At 48.2% G+C, this 24,037-nt stretch overlaps 8 protein-coding genes across 8 annotated transcripts; 7 read left to right on the top strand and 1 right to left on the bottom strand.

Annotated features, from left to right (window-relative positions):
* Positions 1–2,358: 2,358 nt before the first annotated feature.
* DFJ58DRAFT_868814 (MFS general substrate transporter) lies at positions 2,359–4,215 on the top strand (the record flags this gene model as incomplete). The annotated part of the gene is made up of 11 exons (XM_041394247.1): positions 2,359–2,600; positions 2,652–2,675; positions 2,727–2,755; positions 2,806–2,861; positions 2,920–2,943; positions 2,994–3,316; positions 3,371–3,434; positions 3,487–3,613; positions 3,665–3,793; positions 3,845–3,953; positions 4,002–4,215. Exons 1-11 carry the CDS (start codon positions 2,395–2,397, stop codon positions 4,213–4,215), a joined length of 1,305 nt encoding a protein of 434 aa, XP_041246841.1. The 5' UTR covers positions 2,359–2,394.
* Positions 4,216–6,293: 2,078 nt separating this feature from the next.
* Positions 6,294–6,677, bottom strand: DFJ58DRAFT_774004 (uncharacterized protein). The gene is made up of 2 exons (XM_041389359.1): positions 6,589–6,677; positions 6,294–6,533 (listed from the first exon to the last, which is right to left on the bottom strand). Exons 1-2 carry the CDS (start codon positions 6,600–6,602, stop codon positions 6,341–6,343), a joined length of 207 nt encoding a protein of 68 aa, XP_041246840.1. The 5' UTR covers positions 6,603–6,677; the 3' UTR covers positions 6,294–6,340.
* Positions 6,678–7,564: 887 nt separating this feature from the next.
* Positions 7,565–9,771, top strand: DFJ58DRAFT_680844 (major facilitator superfamily domain-containing protein). Its single transcript, XM_041383209.1, has 12 exons — positions 7,565–7,808; positions 7,865–7,888; positions 7,944–7,968; positions 8,023–8,078; positions 8,137–8,158; positions 8,211–8,533; positions 8,588–8,651; positions 8,704–8,830; positions 8,880–9,008; positions 9,060–9,168; positions 9,217–9,404; positions 9,452–9,771. Exons 1-12 carry the CDS (start codon positions 7,636–7,638, stop codon positions 9,529–9,531), a joined length of 1,320 nt encoding a protein of 439 aa, XP_041246839.1. The 5' UTR covers positions 7,565–7,635; the 3' UTR covers positions 9,532–9,771.
* A 903-nt stretch (positions 9,772–10,674) lies between these two features.
* On the top strand, positions 10,675–12,186 carry DFJ58DRAFT_700119 (Fibrillarin). Its single transcript, XM_041383564.1, has 6 exons — positions 10,675–10,755; positions 10,819–10,917; positions 10,969–11,411; positions 11,464–11,548; positions 11,602–11,898; positions 11,959–12,186. Exons 1-6 carry the CDS (start codon positions 10,746–10,748, stop codon positions 11,979–11,981), a joined length of 957 nt encoding a protein of 318 aa, XP_041246838.1. The 5' UTR covers positions 10,675–10,745; the 3' UTR covers positions 11,982–12,186.
* Positions 12,187–12,220: 34 nt separating this feature from the next.
* DFJ58DRAFT_773991 (glycosyltransferase family 39 protein) lies at positions 12,221–15,596 on the top strand (the record flags this gene model as incomplete). The annotated part of the gene is made up of 13 exons (XM_041389358.1): positions 12,221–12,692; positions 12,750–12,808; positions 12,865–12,946; positions 12,972–13,155; positions 13,210–13,318; positions 13,487–13,580; positions 13,635–13,818; positions 13,872–14,453; positions 14,503–14,820; positions 14,873–14,936; positions 14,989–14,992; positions 15,082–15,285; positions 15,582–15,596. Exons 1-13 carry the CDS (start codon positions 12,327–12,329, stop codon positions 15,594–15,596), a joined length of 2,265 nt encoding a protein of 754 aa, XP_041246837.1. The 5' UTR covers positions 12,221–12,326.
* Positions 15,597–15,880: 284 nt separating this feature from the next.
* Positions 15,881–17,657, top strand: DFJ58DRAFT_773989 (mitochondrial pyruvate dehydrogenase E1 component beta subunit). Its single transcript, XM_041389357.1, has 6 exons — positions 15,881–16,048; positions 16,111–16,383; positions 16,435–16,773; positions 16,830–16,958; positions 17,021–17,269; positions 17,323–17,657. The coding sequence occupies exons 1-6, from the start codon at positions 16,007–16,009 to the stop codon at positions 17,482–17,484; spliced, it is 1,194 nt and encodes a 397-aa protein (XP_041246836.1). The 5' UTR covers positions 15,881–16,006; the 3' UTR covers positions 17,485–17,657.
* On the top strand, positions 17,654–20,599 carry DFJ58DRAFT_680835 (oligomeric complex COG6). The gene is made up of 11 exons (XM_041383208.1): positions 17,654–18,104; positions 18,154–18,284; positions 18,333–18,530; positions 18,584–18,751; positions 18,805–19,147; positions 19,199–19,335; positions 19,383–19,458; positions 19,508–19,765; positions 19,817–19,909; positions 19,961–20,029; positions 20,081–20,599. The coding sequence occupies exons 1-11, from the start codon at positions 17,688–17,690 to the stop codon at positions 20,402–20,404; spliced, it is 2,214 nt and encodes a 737-aa protein (XP_041246835.1). The 5' UTR covers positions 17,654–17,687; the 3' UTR covers positions 20,405–20,599.
* Positions 20,600–21,751: 1,152 nt separating this feature from the next.
* DFJ58DRAFT_656442 (uncharacterized protein) lies at positions 21,752–22,810 on the top strand (the record flags this gene model as incomplete). Its single annotated transcript, XM_041381899.1, has 1 exon — positions 21,752–22,810. One exon carries the CDS (start codon positions 21,752–21,754, stop codon positions 22,808–22,810), a length of 1,059 nt encoding a protein of 352 aa, XP_041246834.1.
* Between the last annotated feature and the right edge of the window lie 1,227 nt (positions 22,811–24,037).

Genomic DNA, 24,037 nt, shown 5'->3' with positions numbered 1-24,037 from the left:
GGGAGTGCAGTGACACTCGGTAAGCTGTTTGTCAGCTTTACGCGTCCAGCCAGGCCCAAACGTTGTACTCGGAGTTGTATTGCAATCAGCCATACGGGCCGCTGCCTTCCAAGCTCATTCCTCTCCGCAACTTGTTCTGACTGCAGCTAATGGGTTGAGGCTTTGTAATTGAACTTGCTGGTCTTCTCGGTATTATTATTAACGCCTCCACATTGTGACGCAGCATTACTTGAACGACGATCCTACAGCGCGCACTTGAAGTTATGGACGTTTATCTATAAAGTTTTTCTGAAAAGGTGAAACTGCCAACACTACTTTTCACATAAAAGGGGGCAACTGCAAAACTGCAGTCAAAATTAGATTGAAGCATGATCATCCAACTGATTCTCCCCGGACCTATAAAGTAGCTCATAGAGCGAGATAAACTGATTTGAGGCCACTGACTGGGGTTATTTGAGACTATGGTCATATTCAGAGGGATAGGCACGAGCGGTGTCTAGAAAGGTTGGCGAACGTATAATGATGATGGAATTTGGATATGCCGCCATCCAGCACCTGGGATCACAGAAACGGGCAATCCCGGCCTCGGGCGATAATATCATGCGGATGCCAAGATAAGGGCGGTGACTCTGATCATCGGGCAGAAACGGTGCAAAACGCACTGCATCTAATCGATCTGATCCATTACGCAGTTGATGCATCGGTATTGCATCAATCGATATACATAGCCATTGGTCAGTGCACATCCTGATTGAGATCCGTGATTGGTCTGAATGTATGACGCCATCCCTAGCTTAAACAGAAAAAGAGAGATCACATGGTAACAGCATGAACATGTCTTGTCCGTAAAGCATCAACCTGACTTAGCCTGGTTCATATGTGTCTAGAGCATTATGACTGTACGAGAGTGATTAAGGCAAGAACTCGCTGCGAGATCTTCATGGCACCCAGCGATGTCACGATTAGGGCACGAAGGCCAATTCGATGGCCCCCTCCCCGTGTACGACGGGTCAAAGTTTAAAGGACTGCAAGCCATCAGGCACGCGCTGTTTGCCAAGTAACATAGTTCGTCTTCAAGCTTCGGGATCGGCCGAGCGCGTGAAATACTTGTAAATGGCGAAAGTATCACACGCCTATACTTAATACACCCTCCGAATGAACCTGACGTACATCTGAATTCACAGAAGAATTTGAATTTTCTTAGAGTTGCCAGTAAAGTCCTGCTCGCCAGCAGATTTGAGGACATCGGCAGACATGATGGAGGTACTCATGATAGGTCAATTATGGATCGTTATGGTCAACTGAGTCTAGGCGACCTCTTGGGGCGTAGATGTTGGCGCAGCATTCAGGATTATGACATGAGTGATGCACGCTGGCCAGCGGCCATACATTGCGTGGATTAGCCTCATTGAATGGCGACGCGGAAATTTTTCGGTGCACAAGATTCCCTCTTCCAGTTCGCCAGTCTGAATTGAGCTCACCAAGCGCTACGACGGCGGAGATGTTATCGTCGTCCAGACATGTCCCACTGGCAGCGACGGTGGACCGGGCCACGTACGCGCCGATGGAGGAAACATTCGAAATGACAACGAAGTCTGTGCTCAAGAAGTCCAAGGAACAAGTCAAGTGCATTACAATCCTTCAAAACTGCTCAGCAGAAAGTAGGAAGTTCGAGAAAGAGAAGACCGATATCACATGTACAAACTCAGCCGCCGTTACATAAGCTTATCCTATCCCTCGCTAAGTTTTTGGCAAAACGGAGGACATCATGATTGGCATGCCATTTGACCACCTACCGAGTCATCTTGGGAAGCATCGGAGGAGCGCCGGCGATCTCATCCACTACTCTGGCTTCGAGCCCGCAATGGGATCAGCGGCATGATCATATGGAGCTATGATGGTAAATTGCAAACACAGGCCGCAAGCACCAAAAATAGTAATTGGACTTGCTGGCCTTCCCGGCATAACTTGAATGCGCAACATGACGATCCAGTGTGCACTTGAAGTGTCCACAAAGTTTGGAACTGCCGACACGATTTTTCACTACGAGACCAATCAGTTGAGACTATACAATCAGGTAGGCTGGCCTTCGAACCGTAATGGCAGTTTATTGATTGGCTCGATTCCTTACCTTGACCAGCGAAGGCCAGCAAGTCCAATGTCATGTTTTGATCATTGTATGCGTGGCCTTATCAAACGAGAATGGAATGCAGCACTACAAATCCCGGACGGCCCCTCAAGGTTTCGCAAATAGCTATAGGATGGAGCTAGGCGTTCCGATGACTATATGTAAATAACGTCGAAAGCATGGTTTTCACATACCAATACAGTTGCTCCTTCCCTCCTGCTCTCCGTTGAGCCTGACCTCTTCTCTGCGTATTGGCAGGAGAGGCCATGTCCGAGAAGTCACTAAATATGATAGAGGCCTTGCAGGGCATTGACTATGCGTCTGAAATCAGCCATGTCTTGTCTTACGATGGGCAAAAAACAAGAGCAGCTGTTGACGAGAAAATCCTGGATGAAGATGTTTCTCAAAAGCACGTAACACATCCTGATAAAGCACCAGATGGAGGATTAAGGGCATGGCTTGTGGTTTTTGCGTGAGTACACTCTCAATCCATTAAACAGTCACTGACGTCTTCGGATTCCAGCGCCGCATTGGTTATGTTCTCTACGTAAGCTGTTCCTAATTATTTCCATATTTTGGCTCAAGAGGGTCCCACCAGGCTTGGTTTTCTACTTTCATGGGGTGTGAGTAAGGTTTATCACCACACACTTGCAATTTCTACATTTTCCACCCTTCAGATCTTCCAAGCGTATTACGAGGAAAATCTACTACTCCACACTTCTCCTTCAACTATGTAAGGCGCTAAGTTCGTTCGATGCAATATTGCATGACTAATCTCTTGCACCATCCAGAGCATGGATCGGTTCTACGCAGGCGTGTTTAATTCTCAGTCTAGCAAACCTGCGTAACTCACTTGTCCCGCTAGTATGCGCTCGCGTGCCTTCCATCGCTTGCAACGGGGCGAATGTTTGACCTGGGGTATTTCAAAATACCGTTCTTCACCGCTACCAGCATCCTCGTCGCGTGCACTTTCCTAACCGCAGAATGCACTCAATTCTGGCAGTTCTTCCTAACGCAGGGCGTCGGCGTTGGGGTGAGCTGTGGTATCATGTGGAATCCTGCGGTAGTCATTGTGTCACATTGGTTCTCCAAGAGACGTGGCTTGGCTTTGTCGCTCACCACCATTGGGACTGCGCTCGGCAGCATCGTGTTTCCTGTAGCGGCACAAAATTTGATTCCATTAATTGGGTGAATTTGTCCAAATAATAGTGGGGAAATTCATATATACTCATACGATTACAGGTTTAAATGGACAGTCCGTGTGTTTGGACTCATTTTGATGGCTACCCTGGGGACAGCCAACGTAGTATGTCGTCAGCACCTGTAGATATCTCTTTCTTTGACGCATTTCCCTCGAGTTACTGAAACGACGGCTTCCACCCGTCAACGTTCGTGGGGGACTCTTCAATCTCAATGCATTTCGCAACAAAGCGTTTACCACCTATTGCATCTCAGGAGTTATGATACTTCTAGGTTTTTATACAGGTACGACCGTCGTGTTTATCATAGTGCCTCTTGATATTTTGGTTTCATCAGAGTTAACATATCTCCCTGTGAGCGCCGTAGCAATTGGCGTCTCGAAAGATTTTTCATTCTATATACTCGCGATCGCCAATGCGGCATCTGCATTGCGTGTGTCATTTGGGCTGATGTCAGATAAAATCGGTAGGTCTCGATAGCTGCGGACTGTCGTAATATCAGTTGACAATTTAACAGGCGCCATTAACACCATGGCAATTATGACTGCTGTAACAGGGATCGCGACAATAGTTTGGCCATTTGCTGAAACTGAATCCCAGCTTATCACGATTGCCGCCATCTACGGGTACGCGCCGTACTTATTCACAACTAGCTGCTCAACTCACTCATCTAGATTCTCCCTCGGAGCATACGTATCTCTGTACTCTGCACCTCTTGTAGCAATGGGGCAAATGGAAGATGCAGGGCGTCGAGTGGGAATGTTCATGTCCCTCATTGCTTTTGGAGGCGTTGCAGGTCCTCCGATATCAGGTGCCATCAGTAGCGCGACAGGAGGGTTCGTCGCTGCGGGTTATTATTCAGGCAAGTTTGTCATGCACGACCTTTGAGTGGATATTGACCTTGCCCAGGTGGTTGCATTATATTTGGTGTTGCATTGCTACTGGTGGCGCGGTACCTGCATCTCGGACGGCTATGGGGCAAATTTTGAATGATCGTTCAGTGAGGCGGATATAGCATTGTCAATGTGCTCTAGAACGGCAGAGAAGGAGCGAATGATTCATGTGCGGTGCTGGCCACCATCAATGCTCCATACCACATTCATAACGAATTCGTTGTAATTTGTTGACCATGGAAGGTGGGTCCTAGACTCCAGAGCTCTTTAGTCTTTCTTGTTGTTTTTGTTTTATTCTACCTTTGCCTTTCTCTTTCTTATCGGTTAACGAAATCAAGACCAGAGATGTAGTACATTGTCGGCCACTTCGCGTTTCTTTCTACATGGTTTTTAGCATTTGAAAGCGAGTCCCCTATTCCAAACAATTGAGCGCTATCATCTAAGTGTCAAACGTAGCATTTTTATAGTGGTTTGAGCATTGAACCCATGAACTTCAATAACACTGAATCTACCAGCAAGTGTATTCATTGTTTCGGCCAATACCATAGATCTCATTGACAGTGTGACCGCTCAGTGGTGTTGACAATGAGATGAGATAGATAAAACAACAAAACGTGATGGATTAGCAAATGGATTTTGATGGTGCGAGGTATGTATTTCATTGGCTCATCAAGGAACCGGGTAAACGTGTATAGAAAAATACAGCAGGCGAAGGAAGGTTAGTCCAATTAGTCGGAGTCACTAGTGCTCGTATCATCAGCATCAGGCTCGTCCTGTCCTAACATCAGCTTCGAGTCCCAACTCTGCAAATGTGATCTGGATGTGGGCGGTGGAACGATTAATCATGCCCCAGTGCCTTCGTGTGCCTTGCCCAAAAGCAGCTTTGATGTCCCAAAGGTCCGTTATAATTGGAACCAGTAATCGCTTGTACTCGACGCGCTGAGAAGATGCATCCAGTCCGTCTGTCGCTGGATCGGGCACGGACTGCAAGGGAAACCCAGGCCAAACCTCTATGGCGGGAGGAGGTGGCTCTATCTATCGAGGACCGACTACGACACGCCACAGGACTCCTGCTCCTGCGCCTGGACCCCTGGCACTCCCAACCTGATCTGTCCTGCTGGAGCGCCCCGCTCCATCGCATATGGAATGAGATCAAGCAACAGCGTCGAGTTATGCAGGTCACCGTGACGATTGTTGTAGTCAAGGCGACACTCGAGGATGTGATTCAGTTGACTACATCAACATGTCGACCCAATGCCGAGATATAGGACACCTCGTACTACTGTACGAGAAAGATCTGGTCAGAAGGTTACCTTACTTCCGGCGCTCATAATAACTCACCCACACAAATGTATTGTCTCTAAACGTGGATTTGCTTGATTTTCAGATTGCGGTCAACGCGTGAATCGAATCTCTACGTCGAGTGATGCGGAGCTTGCCTCAGCGAAGTATCGTGCGTGGGAGTGCGATAATCAGTTGATCATTCCACCCTCCAATGACTGAGCGAATGTAAACACGGTATCTGAATTGAGGAGGGGGTGATGGGCTGTTTTCCCCTGTTCATCAAAGCTCATCACTGACATGGATCGACTGCGTGTCATGGATGTGTTCATCCGCAGGCTACTAGATGCTTGCGATGCTTTGACGTTCAAAACACAGTCCGCGTTCTGCAAAGCTTCCAGAATGCCATGCCGGCTCTCTCCTAGGCTTCTGGCGAGGAAAAGGGCACAAGATACCAACACTTTGAGACATGCTAGATTTTATTCGGAAGGTCCTGGAACTTAGATAGGTGCTGTCAACCCCAGTTCATCTGTAGAAGAAGTTGACGTTTGGAGCGTCGGAGATTTAACATAGGACTCCTAGCTAGACACTACTCACGAAGGTATCGCAAATTTGGAAAGCGAGTTGAACAATGCGTCGCGAAGAATTGTTGAGGGCGAGCATCCCCGCAACGTCCGTCAAAGCTTGATAACTGCTAAGAACGTCTATGAAGAGCTCGTCTGACAGATTTGTCGAGATAATGAAGGAAAGGGCTGAGCGTAATCCAACCGTTCTCAACCATGGAATGCACGATGATGAGGTGCTGGGTTGCAGGATCGTCATGCGGGAGTGTGGAGAGGTCAAGAGCGGCAGGTGCATGAATGACAGGCTCGCCAGTCGCTCGAGGATGTTGAACCATGATGGACATGTACAGTACTTGGGCCAGTGAACGACGCTAAGCCTTCGCATAGGGAAACAATACATTGCACAGCCAGAAGGTAAATGTATGCTTTAGGGACTGATGGCAAGTCTGCTTTGTCTAATTGATCGATGCTAGTTAGGAAAGATGGCTCAGGATAATCCGCAAGATGTGAAATGGGGACTGTACAATTGGAGCTTCATCGATCATCGCCATCATTTACAGGTCCGTCATGCTTAGTTAGTCCCCTCCAGTAGTCTATATGTACTCGAAAGAAGGACCGATCATGTGCAGCTGAGTACGTACTACTGAACTTAGACGAAGGTATGTAAGCAACCAAACAACACATCAACAAGTCAATAGTTTAGTTTTACACGTGCGCGTCATCGACTCATCTTATATAAGCGCTCGAGTTTTGAGATCGAAGAATTTGAAGGAAGTTCCGAGTCCACTACTAGTACCGGTGTCAAGCCGCAGCTGTTACATCAAGCTCAAGCTTGGCCTCATGGTTTTTGGCAAAACTGAGATCCTTGGCATTCCATTTGACCACCTACCGAGTCACCTGAGGAAACGCTTCTGGAGCGCCAGCGATCTCATCCACTACCAGGCTGCAACAACAGCGTCAGGATGATGAGCCATGACGCTAAATTGCGAACACAAGCACCAAAAATAGTAATTGGACTTGCTGGCCTTCCCGACATACTAACTTGAACGCTTCACCCTTGCACCTTCCCGACATAACTTGAACGCTTCACCCTTGCAACTTGAATACGTGACATGACGATCCAGCGCGCACTTGAAGCCGTGCGGGTATATACATGAAGTTTCTGAAAAAGTGGAACTGCCGACACTATGAGACTTGTCAGTTGAGGCCATACAATCGCCTTCAAATCGTCATGACAATTTCATTAGCAAAGCACAGCCTATATACAATGGGCCTACCTCCGAATTGGCTCGATTCCTCACCTTGACCAGCGAAGGCCAGCAAGTTCAATGTCATGTTTTTGGTCGTTGCATGCGTGGCTTTGTCAAACGTTTGTCAAACGAGAATGGAACGCAGCACTACTAGTCCCGACAATCCCTCAAGCTTAAGGTTTTGCAAATAGCTATAGGAAGTGCCGAATACTATATGTAAATAATGTCGGAAACATAGCTTTCAGGTACCAGTACAGTTGCTCTTTCCCTCCTACTCTCCATTGGGCCTGACCTCTTCTCTGCGCATTGGCAGGAGAGGCCATGTCACTAAGTGTAGAGGCCTTGCAGGGCAGTCATGTCTCGTCTTACGATACACAGAAAACAGGAGCAGCTGTTGACCCGAAAATCCCGGATGAACAAATTTCTCAAAAGCACGTAACACATCCTGGTGAAGCACCAGATGGAGGAATAAGGGCATGGCTTGTGGTTTTTGCGTGAGTATGGCACACTTTTAGTCTATTAAACAGTCACTGACGTCTTCGGATTCCAGCGCCGCATCGGTTATGTTCTCTACGTAATTAAGCTGTTCCTAATTATTTCCATATTTTGGCTCAAGAAGGTCCCACCAGGCTTGGTTTTCTACTTTCATGGGGTGTGAGTAAGGTTTATCACCACACACTTGCAATTTCTACATTTTCCACCCTTCAGATCTTCCAAGCGTATTACGAGGAAAATCTACTACTCCACACTTCTCCTTCAACTATGTAAGGCGCTAAGTTCGTTCGATGCAATATTGCATGACTAATTTCTTGCACCATCCAGAGCATGGATCGGTTCTACGCAGGCGTGTTTAATTCTCAGTCTAGCAAACCTGCGTAACTCACTTGTCCCGCTAGTATGCGCTCGCGTGCCTTCCATCGCTTGCAACGGGGCGAATGTTTGACCTGGGGTATTTCAAAATACCGTTCTTCGCCGCTACCTGCGTCCTCGTCGCATGCACTTTCCTGACCGCAGAATGCACTCAATTCTGGCAGTTCTTTCTAACACAGGGCGTCGGTGTTGGCGTAAGCTGTGGTATCATGTGGAATCCTGCGGTGGTCATTGTGCCACAATGGTTTTCCAAAAGACGTGGCTTGGCTTTGTCGCTCACCACCATTGGGACTGTGCTCGGCAGCATCGTGTTTCCTGTAGCGGCACAAAATTTGATTCCATTAATTGGGTGAGTTCGTTCGATCAATCGTGGGGCAATTCATATACGTTCATACGATTGCAGGTTTAAATGGACAGTCCGCGTGTTTGGATTCATTTTGATGGCTACCCTGGGGACAGCCAACGTAGTATGTCGTCAGCACCTGTAGATACCTCTTTCTTTGACGCATTTCCCTCAAGTTACTGAAACGACGGCTCCCACCCGTCAACATTCGTGGGGGACTCTTCAATTTCAATGCATTTCGCAACAAAGCATTTACCATCTATTGCATCTCAGGAATTATGATCGTTTTAGGTCTTGATACAGGTACGACCGTTGTGCTTATTAGTGACTCCTAATATTTTGGTTTCATCAGAGTTAACATATCTCCCTGTGAGCGCCGTAGCAATTGGCGTCTCGAAAGATTTTTCATTCTATACACTCGCGATCGCCAATGCGGCGTCTGCGTTGCGTGTGTCATTTGGGCTGATGTCAGATAAAATCGGTAGGTTTCGATAGCTGCAAACTGTGGTAATATCAGTTGATAACTTATCAGGCGCTATCAACACCATGGTAGTTATGACAGCTGTAACAGGGATCGCGACAATAGTTTGGCCATTTGCCAAAAATGAATCCCAGCTTATTGCAATTGCTGCCATTTACGGGTACGTGCCGCACTGATTCACCGCTAGCTGCTTGACTCACTCATCCAGATTCTCCCTCGGAGCATATGTATCTCTGTACTCTGCACCTCTTGTAGCAATGGGGCAAATGGAAGATGCAGGGCGTCGAGTGGGAATGTTCATGTCCCTCATTGCTCTCGGAGGCGCTGCGGGTCCTCCGATATCAGGTGCCATCAGTACTGCGACAGGAGGGTTTGTCGCTGCGGGTTATTATTCAGGCAAGTCTATCACGCGCGATCTTTGAGTGGACATTGACCTTGCTCAGGTGGCAGCATTATATTTGGTGTTGCATTGCTACTGGTGGCACGGTACCTCCATCTCGGACGGCTATGGGGCAAATTTTGAATGATCGTTCAGTGAGGCGAATATAGCATTCTCAATGTGTTCTCTAGAACGTTGGAGAAGGGGTGAATGATTCATGTGTGGTGCCGGGCACCATCAACGCTGCATGCCATATTCATAACGAACTCGTATGATAATTTGTTGGACTCTTTAGTCTTTCTTATTGTTCTTGTTTTATTCTACCTTTGCCTGTGTGATCGGTTGACGAAAACAAGACCAGAGATTGTCCGGCACTTCGCGTTTCTTTCGACATGGTTTTCAGCATTTGAAAGCGAGTCCCTCATTCCAAACAATCGAGCACTATCATCTAAGTGACAATGCAGCATTTCGAAGCGAGTCCTCTATTCCCAGATCTCGATTGTTCGACCGCAGTTAAATTTAGTCAGAAGCAATCCCGTTGATCGACCGAGCAACAAATTACTAGCACCAACTCACGCGTCGCGCCATCAACCATACTGCACGATGTGAAAGTAGAAACACGACTCACTGTTGCACTAGAAACATATAGATGATCTTACACGCCGGTGAGTTATGTAGATAATTCCAGGATGCAAACTACTCATACTCACGCAGTTTTTATCAGGGCAGTTCTTGCAATTTGATTGACGCACGCAAAAGATAGGACATACTTTAACGTGGCCGTCGGCGTCGGCCTCGGTGGGCCTGGCATATATTGATGCTGTCAAAGCAGCAACAACGGTGAGGACAATTGGGAAACGCATTGTTTGTGAGAATGTGATATATGTGGAACCAAATCAATCTGAAGTCGAATAGTAGGAAGATGCCTTGATTTTATTATGTACTTGGACTGTTCTTCATGGCGATTAGAACCTGTCCATTGGCACGGATTCCCCTTTTAAACAGAAGATATCCGCCAGCAGATTGCCACCTTGTCAAGGAGCAATCATGATTTGGTGTGGGACGATTGTAATATCCACTCCCATATAGCAAGTCGGTGAATGGTTTGTTGTCGTCGAGCCAACTATGACAAGTGATCTTCCGTTGCTCAAGCGCTCATACATGATTGCTATATTCCGGAATTCTGGCCCATTCAGGAGTATCAGGTAAGAACGTTGTCGATTTGTCAGCCGAGAGATTGTCGAGAAGAACCCGTGCGTGACGAAATGTCACGGTATGTACCCATCACGCACGAACAGGCACGAACTTCCGCTAAAATTTTTGAAGACCACACCGCAAGGTCATTTGCACAACTTGTAATGGCATTTGGTATGTTTACATCTTTCTAGGAAATCTCCTGATGGTATTCTTTGTCTAATCTATGATTTGCAGGAGCATCAGGAAATCGTGGTGGATTTGGTAGAGGAGGAGGACGCGGGGGAGGTGGTGGTGGACGTGGAGGAGTAGGAGGAGGTAGAGGAGGCGGTCGCGGTACGTTGATGCTTCACTTTATATCATGCCTTTTTGAACTAATCTCTTCAGGCGGTGGTCGCGGTGGAGGTTTCCAAAGTCGTGGTGGGCGAGGTGGAGATCGCGGCGGTCGAGGTGGAGGTGGTCGGGGTGGTGGTCGGGGCGGTGGTCGTGGTCGTGGAGGCCCCGGCGGTGGAGCCAGAGGCGGCGCGAAGGTTATTCTCGAGCCTCATAGACATCCAGGTGTCTTTATCGCCAAAGGGAAAGACCATCTACTTGTCACGAAGAACCTTGTCCCAGGAGAAAGTGTTTATGGTGAGAAGCGGATATCCATTGAAGGTGGTGCCGATGACACAAAAGTCGAGTATCGCGTATGGAATCCTTTCCGGAGTAAGTTGGCAGCAGGTGTATTGGGCGGTATGGATAAGATTTTCATTGAACCTGGAAAGAAGGTTCTATACCTCGGTGCTGCTAGCGGCACGAGTGTAAGTCACGTAGCAGATATTGTTGGTCCCGTGAGTCGCGCCCCTCATTTTCTAATAATGCTGGTGTTAAACATGGTTATAGGAAGGAGTTGTTTATGCTGTCGAATTTTCGCCACGATCAGGGCGTGATTTGATCAACATGGCCAAAAAGCGAACAAACGTCATTCGTGAGTACTTCCAAACCGCATGCTGCAGCTGAGGAGAACAGTGTTTTCTATAGCCATCGTGGAGGACGCCCGTCTTCCTAACAGGTACCGCATGCTGGTGTCAACTGTAGACGTTATATTCGCAGACGTTGCACAACCCGATCAAGCACGTATTGTTATCCACAATGCGCAGTTCTTCCTCAAAGATGGTGGCCACGTGGTCATCTCCATCAAAGCTAGTTGTATAGATTCAACAGCAGCACCCTCCGCCGTTTTCGTGCAGGAAGTACAAAAACTACGAGAAAACAAGTTCAAGCCTATTGAACAAATTACCCTCGAGCCGTACGAGCGTGACCACGCTATGGTTGCCGGTTAGTAGTCTCCACATATTTTTGGTTGCTATTTGTGCCTGACATTGCTTGATCACATAGCTCAATACCAACGACACGTATAAAATGTATATGCACTTGCTGCTTTGAATCATCTTGTTAAGTAGCGGGTATCATCGTTTTTCGTAAAAAGTATTTGTGCTCATACCATCGATACGAATTTGTGTTTTTATCTAATTATTGGAACCCTCTGTACCTGAACCATCTGAACTACAAGCCTTTGTGAATGTGATCCGCGGCACGTCACATCAACAGGCAGTGCTTCAATTCATTCTGGTTGGTATCATGTAAGGTTGTGACACTTCGGGAACGCGTGAACGTTTGAACCGGGACCAGCTAATCACTTCCGCAAGACTATCAACGTCCTAAAGGTTGTTCGGTCGAGAGAAAAAAATCGCAGAAGAGGGCAGATGAGACCCCCTCAAGTCCAAATAGACTTTGGTACACCGCCCGGTACACCTCTACGCACGTCTTCTGAATTTGAAGAAATTCCTTATCCTGTCACACATCCATCTTACTCTAAAACCTCTCCGAACTACAAACACGAGGAATCATTGCCGTTACACCACATGAATGAGGACACGTCGACAAGGCGGAGGGTGGCTAGAGGGCCCGGAAGCAGCGGCGGGTTCATGAGCGGTGATGAGCATGAAAGCGAAATGCACTTCGACGACGACGACGACGGAAAGGATGTGTACTCAAAACTAAGGCCTGCTAGGAGCCGTGTCAGCAGCGGACGTATCCACAGGCCTCCGCCTCCGCCTCCAACTTCGATCGTACGTATCCCTCGTTGTTGAGACCTGCTGCGCATCCTGATTTTGAGCGTCGCCCAGAGCGAATTCATATTTCAGAACCTAGAGCACCTCCCGCCTGTTATCTACACTCTACTCTCGTGTTGGACCCGCTTCCACAAAATAGGTCATGCCTAACACTGTTGTTTGGGACGAGGCGCACTTTGGCAAAGTTCGGGTCGCATTACCTCAAACGCGAGTTTTACTTCGATGTTCACCCTCCGCTCGGGAAGATGCTTGTCGGCCTTGCGGGTTTGCTGTCAGGGTTACAATGGACACTTCGAGTTTAAAAGCGGAGTGGTGTACGATGACAATGTCCCGTACGTGGCTATGCGGGTTATGATGGCGACATTCGGTGTGGCCTTGGTTCCGCTGGGGTGGTATACTGCAGTTGAGTTGGGAATGAGCTCATGGTGCTGTCATCTGGTTGCGCTCATGGTTCTGTGTGGTGAGTGTCAGGTCTGAAAATAAATGCTGCTGATGCTTCATGTTCTGCCTGCAGATGTTGCCTGGTTGTGTATATCGCGGTTTATTCTACTGGATTCCATGCTCCTATTCTTCACTTTCACAACGGTCTTTTTGCTCACCAAATTTCACAACCAACAATATCAGTATGTATTGGATGCGCCATACATGTGGTTCAATGCTTAAACTTGCAACAGGTCATTCTCTTTCGATTGGTGGATGTGGCTTGCATTTACAGGTATTTCCATCGGCTGTGTGACCTAGGTCTGGCACCTTCTTCATTTCCCAATTGCGTTTTTGTTGACTTATCCTAGTGTGAAATGGATCGGATTGTTCGTGACTGCTGTGGTTGGCTTGTACACCATCGAGGATCTCTGGGAGAAATTTGGCGATCTTCGTATGACCAATGTCAGGCTGGTCACTTTTTGTGAAGCTGCTCTTATAAGCTGATACCCTCAACAGCGAGACCAAATTCGACACTGGGCGGCTCGCGTGCTCTGCCTAATTGTCCTCCCGATCCTGGTATATATGTTGTCCTTCAAGCTGCATTTCATGATCCTAAACCATTCGGGTCCTGGCGACTCTACGATGAGTTCGCTATTCCAAGCCCACCTGGTCGGTAATGATTTTGGCAAGAACCCACGGGGTTGGTTTGATTCCTTGCGTACATCGGAATAACATCATTAACGAGACACCCAGAAATTGCATTTGGCTCAAAAATTACCTTGAAAGGCATGGGCTGGGGCGGAGGTCTCCTGCACTCCCACGTTCAAACCTATCCCGTTGGTTCAGGCCAGCAGCAGATTACTTGCTATCACTACAAAGATGACAACAACCATTGGACTGTCCTTCCCACTTGGGAAGCGCCTGAATACAACCCAAACGGCGAGTTGCAGTTCCTCCAGGATGGTGACGTCATCCGCTTGCAGCATGTTCCGACAACGCGACACTTGCACTCGCACACAGTGGCAGCACCTGTGACGAAGCTTAACAACGAAGTCTCTGGCTATGGTAACTCGACTGTTGGAGATTTCCACGACTATTGGGTCGTCGAGGTCGTCGATGATATCAAGCAGGGCACCAAGGAGCACGTCACGAAAATCCATTCACTCACAACGAGATTGAGGTTCAAACACCGGGCTCTGGGATGCTACCTGTACGCTGCGAATGCAGTCCTACCTCAGTGGGGCTTTAAACAGCTTGAGGTCAGCTGCACCAAGGAGAACAACCCTGAAGACATACACACATACTGGAACGTGGAAAGTCACTGGAACGACCGCTGTAAGCCACAGTGCCATTTTCTGATGTAGCCCTGACGTTAGTGTTTCAGTGCCTTCTGGTGATGCGAAATTTTACAGGTCCCCATTCCTACGCGATTTCTGGCATCTCAATGTGGCCATGATGACTTCCAACAATGCACTTGTCCCCGATCCGGACAAGGAAGATATCCTTGCATCAACTCCCACTGACTGGCCTTGGTTGCGGCTAGGCCTCAGGATGTGTGGCTGGGGCGATGATCAAACAAAGTACTACCTTCTTGGCACGCCTGTAATCTGGTGGAGTGGTGCAGCCAGCTTGATAGTTTCTGTTATTGTCCTCGTCGTTTACCTACTGCGCCACCAACGCAAGTACGTCGATATGACTCCTCGTAAGCTTACTTGCCATCTATCTCGCAAACATGCGCTGATCCATCGTTTCAGAACAATGGGATCATTTCTTGTATGTCGGAAAGATTGCTGGTTATGGGTGGCTTCTTGCATTACAGTGAGCCTTGAACATCTCTGTTCAATTTAGGGACTCACAACTCGCTTTAAAGTGCCGTTCTTTATCATGGGCCGTGTCACATACCTTCATCACTATGTACGTGTCTGTGTTGGAGTTAGAAGGCTCCTATTAACCAAACGATTAGCTTCCCACTCTTTACTTTTCCGTTCTCATGCTCGCTCACCTTCTTGACCACTTCATTTTCTCCGCACGCTGGAAGGAGAGTACGAAGCGTGCTGCTTTCGGTATTTGCGCATTTCTGATCGTCGGAAACTTCTGGTGGTTCAGGGGAATGGCATGGGGTATTGATGGACCGATCAATGACCACTGGGGCCTCCTGTGGCGCAAAGTAAGTCAATGTTTTGTTCAATTCCGAGGACTCGGTTAACTTCCGATTGATAGACATGGAACATATATAATGCATAGATTTGTTCCCAGGCGGACTCTGTTTATCGACAGTGCCTGCTCAGTGAGAGGCCTGATATGTTTGCTATTATGTGCAATGAATCATCCCAATTTCGTTGGTTTCACTCGTGAAGCATCAAAGCTCAGCGGCTTTCAATGATACTACTGCGTTCAAATACATCGATGGCTTTGAGGGCTATAGAATTCTGCCGACCGCATGACCAACCAATGTCTCCCGAGGCGGACGCCAGGTGACTTGCAAAGCAGCTAAATACTCACATGGCATATGCGATAGCTCTCACCAGCAAGAAAGCGACGTGATGATTTTGATAAGACCACCAGTCAGGGTGTTGAACGTTGAGTGTCTAGACACCAAGACTTATGCAACAATAAAATTTAAATATGGAGTCATAATAATCTATCATATGTAGGATCGCACCACCGGTAAGTGTGCTCTGCAGGCGATTTGGGTTTATTAATATTCCTGGATATGGTGTGGATTGTGGCTGTGCAAAACAGAATTATTTCCTTCCGCTCGAGCCCGACTTTACGTATTCAGTTTTGGGAGGTCAAAGTTCGCGTCCCCCTCGTCGGTTCATACACGTCCTCCTCTCTTCCAGCTCTTTTCTATTCCCTAGTCCTCCTCCTCGTCGCTGTACTCAGCAATGGCCTCTCTTGCACGGTTCCGTCCTGCTGCTCGCCGTATTGTCAGTCTAGCCAATCTCCTTATTTTATGAGAAAACTAACTTCGTGTGTCTTTCTTTAACAGCCTGCCTTTGCGCGGGCCATTCAAACGTCCGCAGACACCACCCAACTGCAAGACACCATTGAGGACCACTCAAAACCATTTACCGTGAAACTCCACGAGGAGTCCTTCCGCTCATATCAATGCGAGACTCCATCTCTTGAGGTTGAGGTGAAAAAGGATGAGCTCCTGAAAATGTACAAGGACATGCAGACGATGCGTCGGATGGAAATGGCTGCTGATGCCCTTTATAAGGCTAAGCTTATTCGCGGTTTCTGCCATTTAGCTATTGGCCAGGTATTTAGTATTCTCAGCTGAATAACACAGTGTTGCTGACCATGTTTCTAGGAAGCTGTCTCCGTTGGTCTTGAGTATGGCATTAAGCCTGAAGACCGTGTCATTACTGCATACCGGTGTCACCCCTTCGCTGTTATGCGTGGCGGCACCATTAAGGGTGTTATTGCTGAGCTGCTTGGTCGCCAGGCCGGCATGTCTCACGGCAAGGGTGGCTCTATGCACATCTTCACACCTTCGTTCTTCGGTGGTAACGGTATCGTCGGTGCCCAGGTTCCCGTAGGAGCTGGTATCGCGTTCGCACAAAAGTACCTTGGCAAAGAGACCGCAACATTTGCTCTCTACGGTGATGGTGCAAGTAACCAAGGACAGGTATTTGAGGCGTTCAACATGGTATGGGTCTTTTAGTTCAAAGATGAACACCTTTTGATCAAGATTCTTGCCCATAGGCTAAACTTTGGGGTCTCCCCGCTGTCTTCGTTTGCGAGAACAACAAGTACGGAATGGGTACATCTGCCGAGCGCAGTTCATCCAACACCGAATACTTTACTCGCGGTGACAAGATCCCCGGTCTCCAGGTAAACAGATTCCTCTCGTCCTTGCAGGACTTGAATATTCACTTATCTTCGAATGTCTTCAGGTCAACGGTATGGATATCATCGCTTCCAGGCACGCTGTGCAATACGCTCGCAAGTGGGTAACGGAAGGCAATGGCCCACTTCTTATGGAGTTCGTCACTTACCGCTATGGCGGTCACTCGATGTCCGACCCCGGTACCACCTACCGTACCCGTGAGGAGGTTCAGCGAATGCGTAGCACCCAAGATCCTATCCGGGGTCTCCAGCGCTACATCGAAGAGTGGGGTCTTGCCACTGAGCAGGAGCTCAAGGTCTGTTGAAACTCGCTTCTCATTGAATTATATTGACGATCATGTTCGTGTAGCAACTTGACAAGGACGCCAAGGCCGAGGTTGACCAGGCTGTCGAGGAGGCTAAGCAATCCCCTGAGCCATTGGCCAAGGACCTCTGGACAGACATCTACTACAAGGGCACAGAGCCATCATCCATGCGTGGTCGTGAGCGTGAGGAGGTGCACCACTACTGATTGGCGGGTTTCTTGTTAGTAATACATTAGACTTTATCATTTGCTACGTTCTGCGTTAGGTATACTCATCGATGGACCCACCAATGAACGCGTCATATTTGCACTATGAATGTTTTGATTTTGATGTAGAATTTCGTGGAATTGGTAAATGAATTCTGATGACGGTCTTCATATGTGTGGAGACTTTGCCGAACTGAAACTGTATGTCCGTTCAAGCACGCTCACCTGTACCTCCACCCAGTTCCTTGTCTGTTCCGTCTCGAAATGCAGGCACCCCAGTTTCTGCGTCGCAGACTCGGAATCCAATAACAATCCGCCTGCGCAAAATCTTAGGTACAAACTTTATTGATGAAGCAACAACAGAAGCGCTCCGGACGCTGTCAGAACTATATGGAACCCAATCTACATCAGTATCAGGTTCCAAAGCACAGACTAACGGCACAGATTCAGACGATGATTGGAGCGATGAGGATGCAGACGTCGGGCTAGTCGTCGAGGACCACAGGGAAGGCTTGAACGAGACCGCGTCGAGGGCACGCAAGAATCTTCGTCGAGACCTGGAGAACAAACTCGCACAAGGAAGCCAGCAATTTCTTCAAGCATTCAGCGAAGTGGATCAAGTGTGTGTTGGTCAAATGTATCATTGAGATTCGTCTAACAAAGTTGTAGAAACTTGATGAGCTGCAGAATCACGTCGCTGCCATGCGTATTGCCTGTGACGAAGCGGAGACGCAGCTGAGGCTATCAAGCGAGGCAAGCCAGTCTCTGCTTGATCGTGCGGAGAGCTTGAGGAGTGAAAGGTATGATGTTTGTGCCTTGGAAGGTATTTCTACTGACAGATATCACAGGGAGGAGGTTGAGATGCGCAAATCTATTGTTATGCTCTTCCTAAACCGCTTCACGCTAAATGACGAAGAGGCCGAAGCTATAACCTCGCGAGATGTCCCCATTGGCCCCCGATTCTTTGAGGCAATGAATAAGACAGAGCATATCCGTAATGACTGCAGAGTACTCATGTCGGGCGAAGACGGACCAACGAAAGCTGGGTAAGTAGCGTCCTATGACCCCCAGTGATGTTATGTGAATAGCGCACTTGCAGACTGGACATCATGGCGTCCACTTCTTCCTACCTGGAACAAGGCTACGAGAAGATATATCGCTGGTGTTCTTTTGAATTCCGTCAGATGGGACGCGACACCCAGCTGGAAGTTGACTCGACTATGCAGCAAGCCATTTGCCGCCTCTCTCAGCGTCCAGAGTTACTCTCGTATGTACCCACTATTGGCAGATTGTCAGTCTCTCTTCAATATCTGTCCACAGTGAAGCTCTTGCATTCCTGACGCAGGCCCGCCAAACAGGTCTGCTGAGTGCATTCCTGGATGCATTGACTCGGGGTGGCCCGTCAGGTCTTCCACGTCCCATTGAATTGCACGCACATGATCCTATCAGATACGTTGGTGATATGCTTGCGTGGGTCCACCAGGCTATCGCCGCAGAATGTGAATTCCTGGAAAGCCTGTTTGGTCTTGGAGGAGGGCAGGAAGACGACGGCAGAACAAGGAGAATGGTTGGTGCTGTACGGACATTCAAAGGGAGTGAAGAAGAGGGATGGGTGAAGGAACTGCTTAACTCTGCAGTAATGAAGTTGTGCGTGCCGCTCAAGGTCTGTTTGTCGTTTGTCATACAGTAAATTTGGTCTCACATATGTTCATAGGTGCGCGTGCAGCAGACTGTGCGTTCGCAAGAAAGTAGCATCGTCTCGTACAAAGTTGCGAATCTACTTCAATACTACATGCTTACGATGCGGCGGACTATCGGGGAGGATGCTCTTCTGTCGATGACTCTGAGCGAGTGAGTTGCTTGCTCTAGCCCATTTACATACTTATTCTTCTTGGTAGAATCACAGATGTGAGCTACAAGGTCTTCTTCGACGCTATCGAAGCCCATGGTCGTGCACTCTTGAGAATTTCCTTGGTAAGTTGTTTACAATGAGTTGTTTCATGTTTTTTCAAGCGATTACCAGGTCCCAGACGACCCATCTTTGACCCCACCACTCCCAATTCTAGAGCATGCCCAGCTGCTCCGTGAAATCATGCAGGTTTATGACTCCTCTCTTCTCGATGACACCACTGCAGAGCCCGGACGGACTTTTAACCGCATCTTAGATGTGATGCTCGATCCTGCCATGGAAATGTGTGCTGCTGCGGCTGAGGAAAAGGCGAGGTATCGCCCGCAGTGGGATCGGGCGGTCTTCGTGCTTAACTGTTGGTGTTATCTCCAGGTAGGTTTCCACACCTGTTGCACTCTTGTTACAGCTAGCTAATTGAAGTAGAATGTGCTGGAGGCATTCGAGTTCACTTCAGAGAAACGTCGCACCATCCAAGAAAAAATCGACGGAAGGGTGAAGTCTTTAGAGGACGAGCATGTAAGTTTATTCCTTCATGTTATGTCCACTTTTCACTCAGCTGTCATACAGTATGAAAACATCCTCAGAGATGCTTCGTTGTACGACACTGTCGCTATCATCAAGTCCAAGTCACCTTCTGTAAGTTCACTATCTTATTCACAACTCGTGCACCCCTAGACCCAATTGCAGGATCGGCTTTCCCATGTGCTTCCTGCGCAGCAGCTGCAGCCTACCCTTGCGAGATTCTCTCTATGGCTCTCCAGCCCCGAAGTTGTGCATTCACCGCGTCTATCAGCACTAACATCTCCGTCCCTGCATTCTACCATCCATCGCGTATCTCTAGCTCGTGTGACAAAGGCCTACGCACAACTTTGTGAGGAAGTGAGGAAACCGGAGAACAGATATGAAGCAGCGAGTACCTTGTTGGGCATGGAGAGGCCGTTTGGACAGGCTGGAGTGCTGTGGGCCATCTTCGGGTTAGAAGAGGAGAGCGAGGAATTCGCGGCGGACTGAGCAGAGCAGCGCATACTCCAAAGGTGACTGCAGCTTTTGTTAACGGCATGCCTGTATGGAGTTAGACACATAAGAGCGTGATCACATTCAGATGCGTCCTGCAGATCTGCGATGCAAGTACCCTTGTACCATTTCAGAACAGTTTCAAGTGGGCATTCTCCACTGAGCAGATGCAATATATCACTGCAAGAGGGCACGTTTCTTTAACCCATCGCCACCTCTCCGTCACTGGCAGGATCCTAGATCATATTCAAGAGTAATTGATGGATATGCGCAAAGGGTTGAACAATTTATCTTAAAAAAGAACTGGGGATCCGTTTAAGCCCACTGAATCACGGCATAGGAGGTACTTCCTACCCTCATCATCCAGACTCCTCTGATAGGGCTATGTAATATAACGATACGAAAGATCAGATTCCAGCACTCCGCAGCGTAGGCTCCGATAAGGCGGACTTATTGATGTGACTTTTTGTTCTATTTCTGACGGCCGCGACTCGTCAGCGATGATTCACCTCTTTTCGGAGTGCATCGCTTGACTAGTAATAAAGTCAGATCAAGTCCGAGTTGGATGCGGGGCTGACTTGTGGAGGTATCATGATCATCGTTTCTTGACGTGGAGGAGGAACGGCGTAAGTAAACACTCATGGTGACCATGACCCCAGTATTACTGGATCATAGAGCGTAAAACACGCCCACCATCCCTTTCCAGATAAATTGTCTACCTGGTATGAGGCACAGGAAATGAAATCTGACGTGAAAGCAACAATTACATGTACAGAGGGGTTGAACCGAGTATTACATGCTGTAGACTGCTTCTTTGCACGCCTCGTGTCAATAGATTGGGGTTTAGCGGGAAACAAGGAGAACCTTGATTTGAATTGGTAGTCACAATAACATGCTGCGGAACGTACCATAGATATCATTACTGCGGGCAATACGCCTACAGAAATACCATTTCGTGAGAGTTTTGATGACTGGAAAGGTCACGGATGCATTCTACAGCAACAACAAAGTGAAGGCTGCCTGACAGTGTGTATACTTAGTCGTAAGCTCGAATGTTCTCGAGTCCCGGTTATTAAAACACCTTTGAGAAAAAATCGCGTGATATTAGAATTCGAGTCACAAACGTGTTGAACTCTAGTCAGAAAGTTACGCACATACGGTTCAAAAGCTAGCGATCGGAGAATAGATCATACGATCCGCCAGCATAAATACTAAGGCAACAGGTGCATGGAAGTTCTATAGTTGACACCCGCAATGCCTCATACCAGTATCTTGTTGATTTTATCCGCTGCCGTCGCCGTCGCGGCAATCCTCGCCAAAGCCTTCATGGCCCCAAGAACAAGGATGCACACTAGTGTCCTCGCCGTCAAGACATTATTGAATCCTCCTGATATCCCCATTTCTGCGTTATTACGCGCAAGATCCATACCCAACCAGCGTTTAGTGAAAGCGCTCGGTATATCCAGCACATTCGTCAGCGATGACCCAGGCATCCATGATGTCTTCACTCGCGAAGCGAAAGTTTTGATAACCGCCGTCAGCGCGAAAGATGGATGGTCGAGGCTCGTTGACGTCGCCGAAACCTGCGTAAACAGGTTCCTTGACGCAGAGAGCCTCGACTATGCCACCTTCGTGCAGTCTGTCACGCTCAGTATCGTATTGGCAGGTCTGCTGGGCACAGATATTGAAGATCTTGACCCCGCGGACGTGGCATTCGTAACCAAAGCCATCAACGATCGTTGGGCGCAATCCAAATCGAGCACCGCTCTTACTACAGAAGTGCTCGATCGCATCAACCATCACATCATTAGATGGGTTCCTGACAGAACCAATCCCCTCAACCTCATCATCCCCGCGTACGAAACAATGTGGCGCGTAGCAGCAATTGCGGTGGTATATTCTAACCGCAATTGTCTGCTGCGCGATGCATTCATATCATATAATGAGAATCCCACTGACGATCAGTTCCGCGCCTTCGAAAACGAAGGGACGGGAGCGCAGCCTAGTGTAGAGGCGATCGTCAGTGAGGTTCTCCGACTCCACCCCCCGACTCGTCACATCACTCGCGCCGTGGTCGTTCCATGGTGGAAGCGACCGTTCGTCCCATCCGTGGATGTGGCTGACGTCGAAGAGGCACAGAAATCTCTTGTCTTCGGAAGCGATCCTGAATCCTTCAATCCTTTGCGGTTCCACGAGAGCCATTCCGCTCCCACGAGGGATCAGCTGTATGCCTTTGGGCACGGAAAGCTGAAGTGCGTAGCGGCAAGCTGGGCACCACCAGCTGCAGCTGTCATCACCGCAAAAATCATGGCCAAATTGGATGGCATCTCGTTCACGCTGCAGGAAGGACCGCGCATTGGGAAAAGGGAAGGATGGGAGGGTTGGTCGATTGAAAGACTCTAGTATAACGTCGAACGTCATGTGATACATATTGGACTCGTCAGCGTTTTGTCAGCTCGATGTATAGGTTGTTTGTACTGTAAGCTAGTCACGGACTCGGAAGGCTTGTGATGTTTGACCCGGGGGTTGCCATGAGTAAGGTACTGCATGGGTAGTACGGTTAAGGGTCTAGTATTGCGCCCTCGTGCTCAAAATGAAGCATCATGCAACAATTAATTCGACTTACTAACACAAACAGTCAAACTTTTCACCGCTTGCTATCAATTGCTCATCTCCTGATACACCAATGACCACACCTGTGCCTCTATCTTCTTCAACACAACACCGTGACCTATCTTCAAGTCCCACAGACGAAGCGTCTTCTCATTCGAGTCCATCACCATCCGTCGTTTATCGGGGAAAACTGCGACTGCCATTACACGTTCTCCATGGCCTTTGAACTTTCGTGGCAGGAGTGTAGTGATTGGAATGAGCTCCGACATTTTATCGGAGGTTGATGGCATTGGGCGCGATCGAGGTGGACTTTGGAGGGATTGTGGGTGTCTTTCTCTTAAGTTGCAGAGGTGCGTGTATTGTGTGTTCTAACATTTATGCTGCTTCGTTGAGTTATCTCCTCTGGCGTCTCAAACTCGTTACCAATTCCATCACGGAAGAGCGCTTTGCTTCCAGCGCTCTGCTCGTAACGACGTAATTCATCTCTACTTTGAGCTTCCCCCACTCCCAGCCAAAGTGGTTTCAGTTCTCTCATTTGTCCACCCGTATAACGGTCTCGACACTCTTCCCCGCATGCTCCCCTCCCCCACTTTTAACTTCAGCTTTGTCGGTTCGATCTTTTCGTTACGTTTTCGACATGTTAACTTTTTGCATTATTAGTGTATTAGCTCTCCTTTTAAATTATTAACACCCTGTAACAAATGCAGACTCGTCTACAACATGTATAAGCACGAGATCCCGCCGGCGATGGCGTCCACCACGTCATGCTGTGTTGTTGCGTTCTGTCTCTTTTCGACAGCTCTTTCTATCTGCTGCGACATGCTGTGTTGTTGCGCATTCATGCTCCGTCTCCTTTTTGGAGCTCTTTGCTCAGCACCATGGCGACTTCTGCTTCATTTCACGGCGTTGTCGGCCTCCAAAACATCTCAGATTGATAAAAAGAATTTCTGGCGCTATGACGGGTTCAATATCAACGATCACACCTATAAAAGACCGAAGGCGAGTCCTTGTTAATAT

Source organism: Suillus subalutaceus (assembly GCF_016647625.1).
Source record: "Suillus subalutaceus strain FC151 chromosome Unknown DFJ58scaffold_23, whole genome shotgun sequence".
NCBI lineage: Eukaryota > Fungi > Basidiomycota > Agaricomycetes > Boletales > Suillaceae > Suillus > Suillus subalutaceus.
The sequence above is the reverse complement of the archived record's forward strand: the minus strand, read 5'-3'. Positions and strand labels throughout refer to the sequence as shown.

Coding starts and splice junctions, on each gene's coding strand:
- DFJ58DRAFT_680844 (XM_041383209.1), top strand. CDS start 7,636: ATGTCACTAAGTGTAGAGGCCTTGCAGGGCAGTCATGTCTCGTCTTAC. Junction 7,889..7,943: donor GCATCGGTTATGTTCTCTAC/GTAATTAAGCTG, acceptor AGGTCCCACCAG/GCTTGGTTTTCTACTTTCAT. Junction 9,169..9,216: donor GCAATTGCTGCCATTTACGG/GTACGTGCCGCA, acceptor TCACTCATCCAG/ATTCTCCCTCGGAGCATATG.
- DFJ58DRAFT_700119 (XM_041383564.1), top strand. Junction 10,918..10,968: donor AGGTAGAGGAGGCGGTCGCG/GTACGTTGATGC, acceptor TAATCTCTTCAG/GCGGTGGTCGCGGTGGAGGT. Junction 11,549..11,601: donor AAAGCGAACAAACGTCATTC/GTGAGTACTTCC, acceptor TGTTTTCTATAG/CCATCGTGGAGGACGCCCGT.
- DFJ58DRAFT_773989 (XM_041389357.1), top strand. CDS start 16,007: ATGGCCTCTCTTGCACGGTTCCGTCCTGCTGCTCGCCGTATT. Junction 16,049..16,110: donor GTCCTGCTGCTCGCCGTATT/GTCAGTCTAGCC, acceptor TTTCTTTAACAG/CCTGCCTTTGCGCGGGCCAT. Junction 16,959..17,020: donor ACAAGATCCCCGGTCTCCAG/GTAAACAGATTC, acceptor GAATGTCTTCAG/GTCAACGGTATGGATATCAT.
- DFJ58DRAFT_680835 (XM_041383208.1), top strand. CDS start 17,688: ATGTCCGTTCAAGCACGCTCACCTGTACCTCCACCCAGTTCCTTGTCT. Junction 18,752..18,804: donor CAGCGTCCAGAGTTACTCTC/GTATGTACCCAC, acceptor ATCTGTCCACAG/TGAAGCTCTTGCATTCCTGA. Junction 20,030..20,080: donor TCAAGTCCAAGTCACCTTCT/GTAAGTTCACTA, acceptor ACCCAATTGCAG/GATCGGCTTTCCCATGTGCT.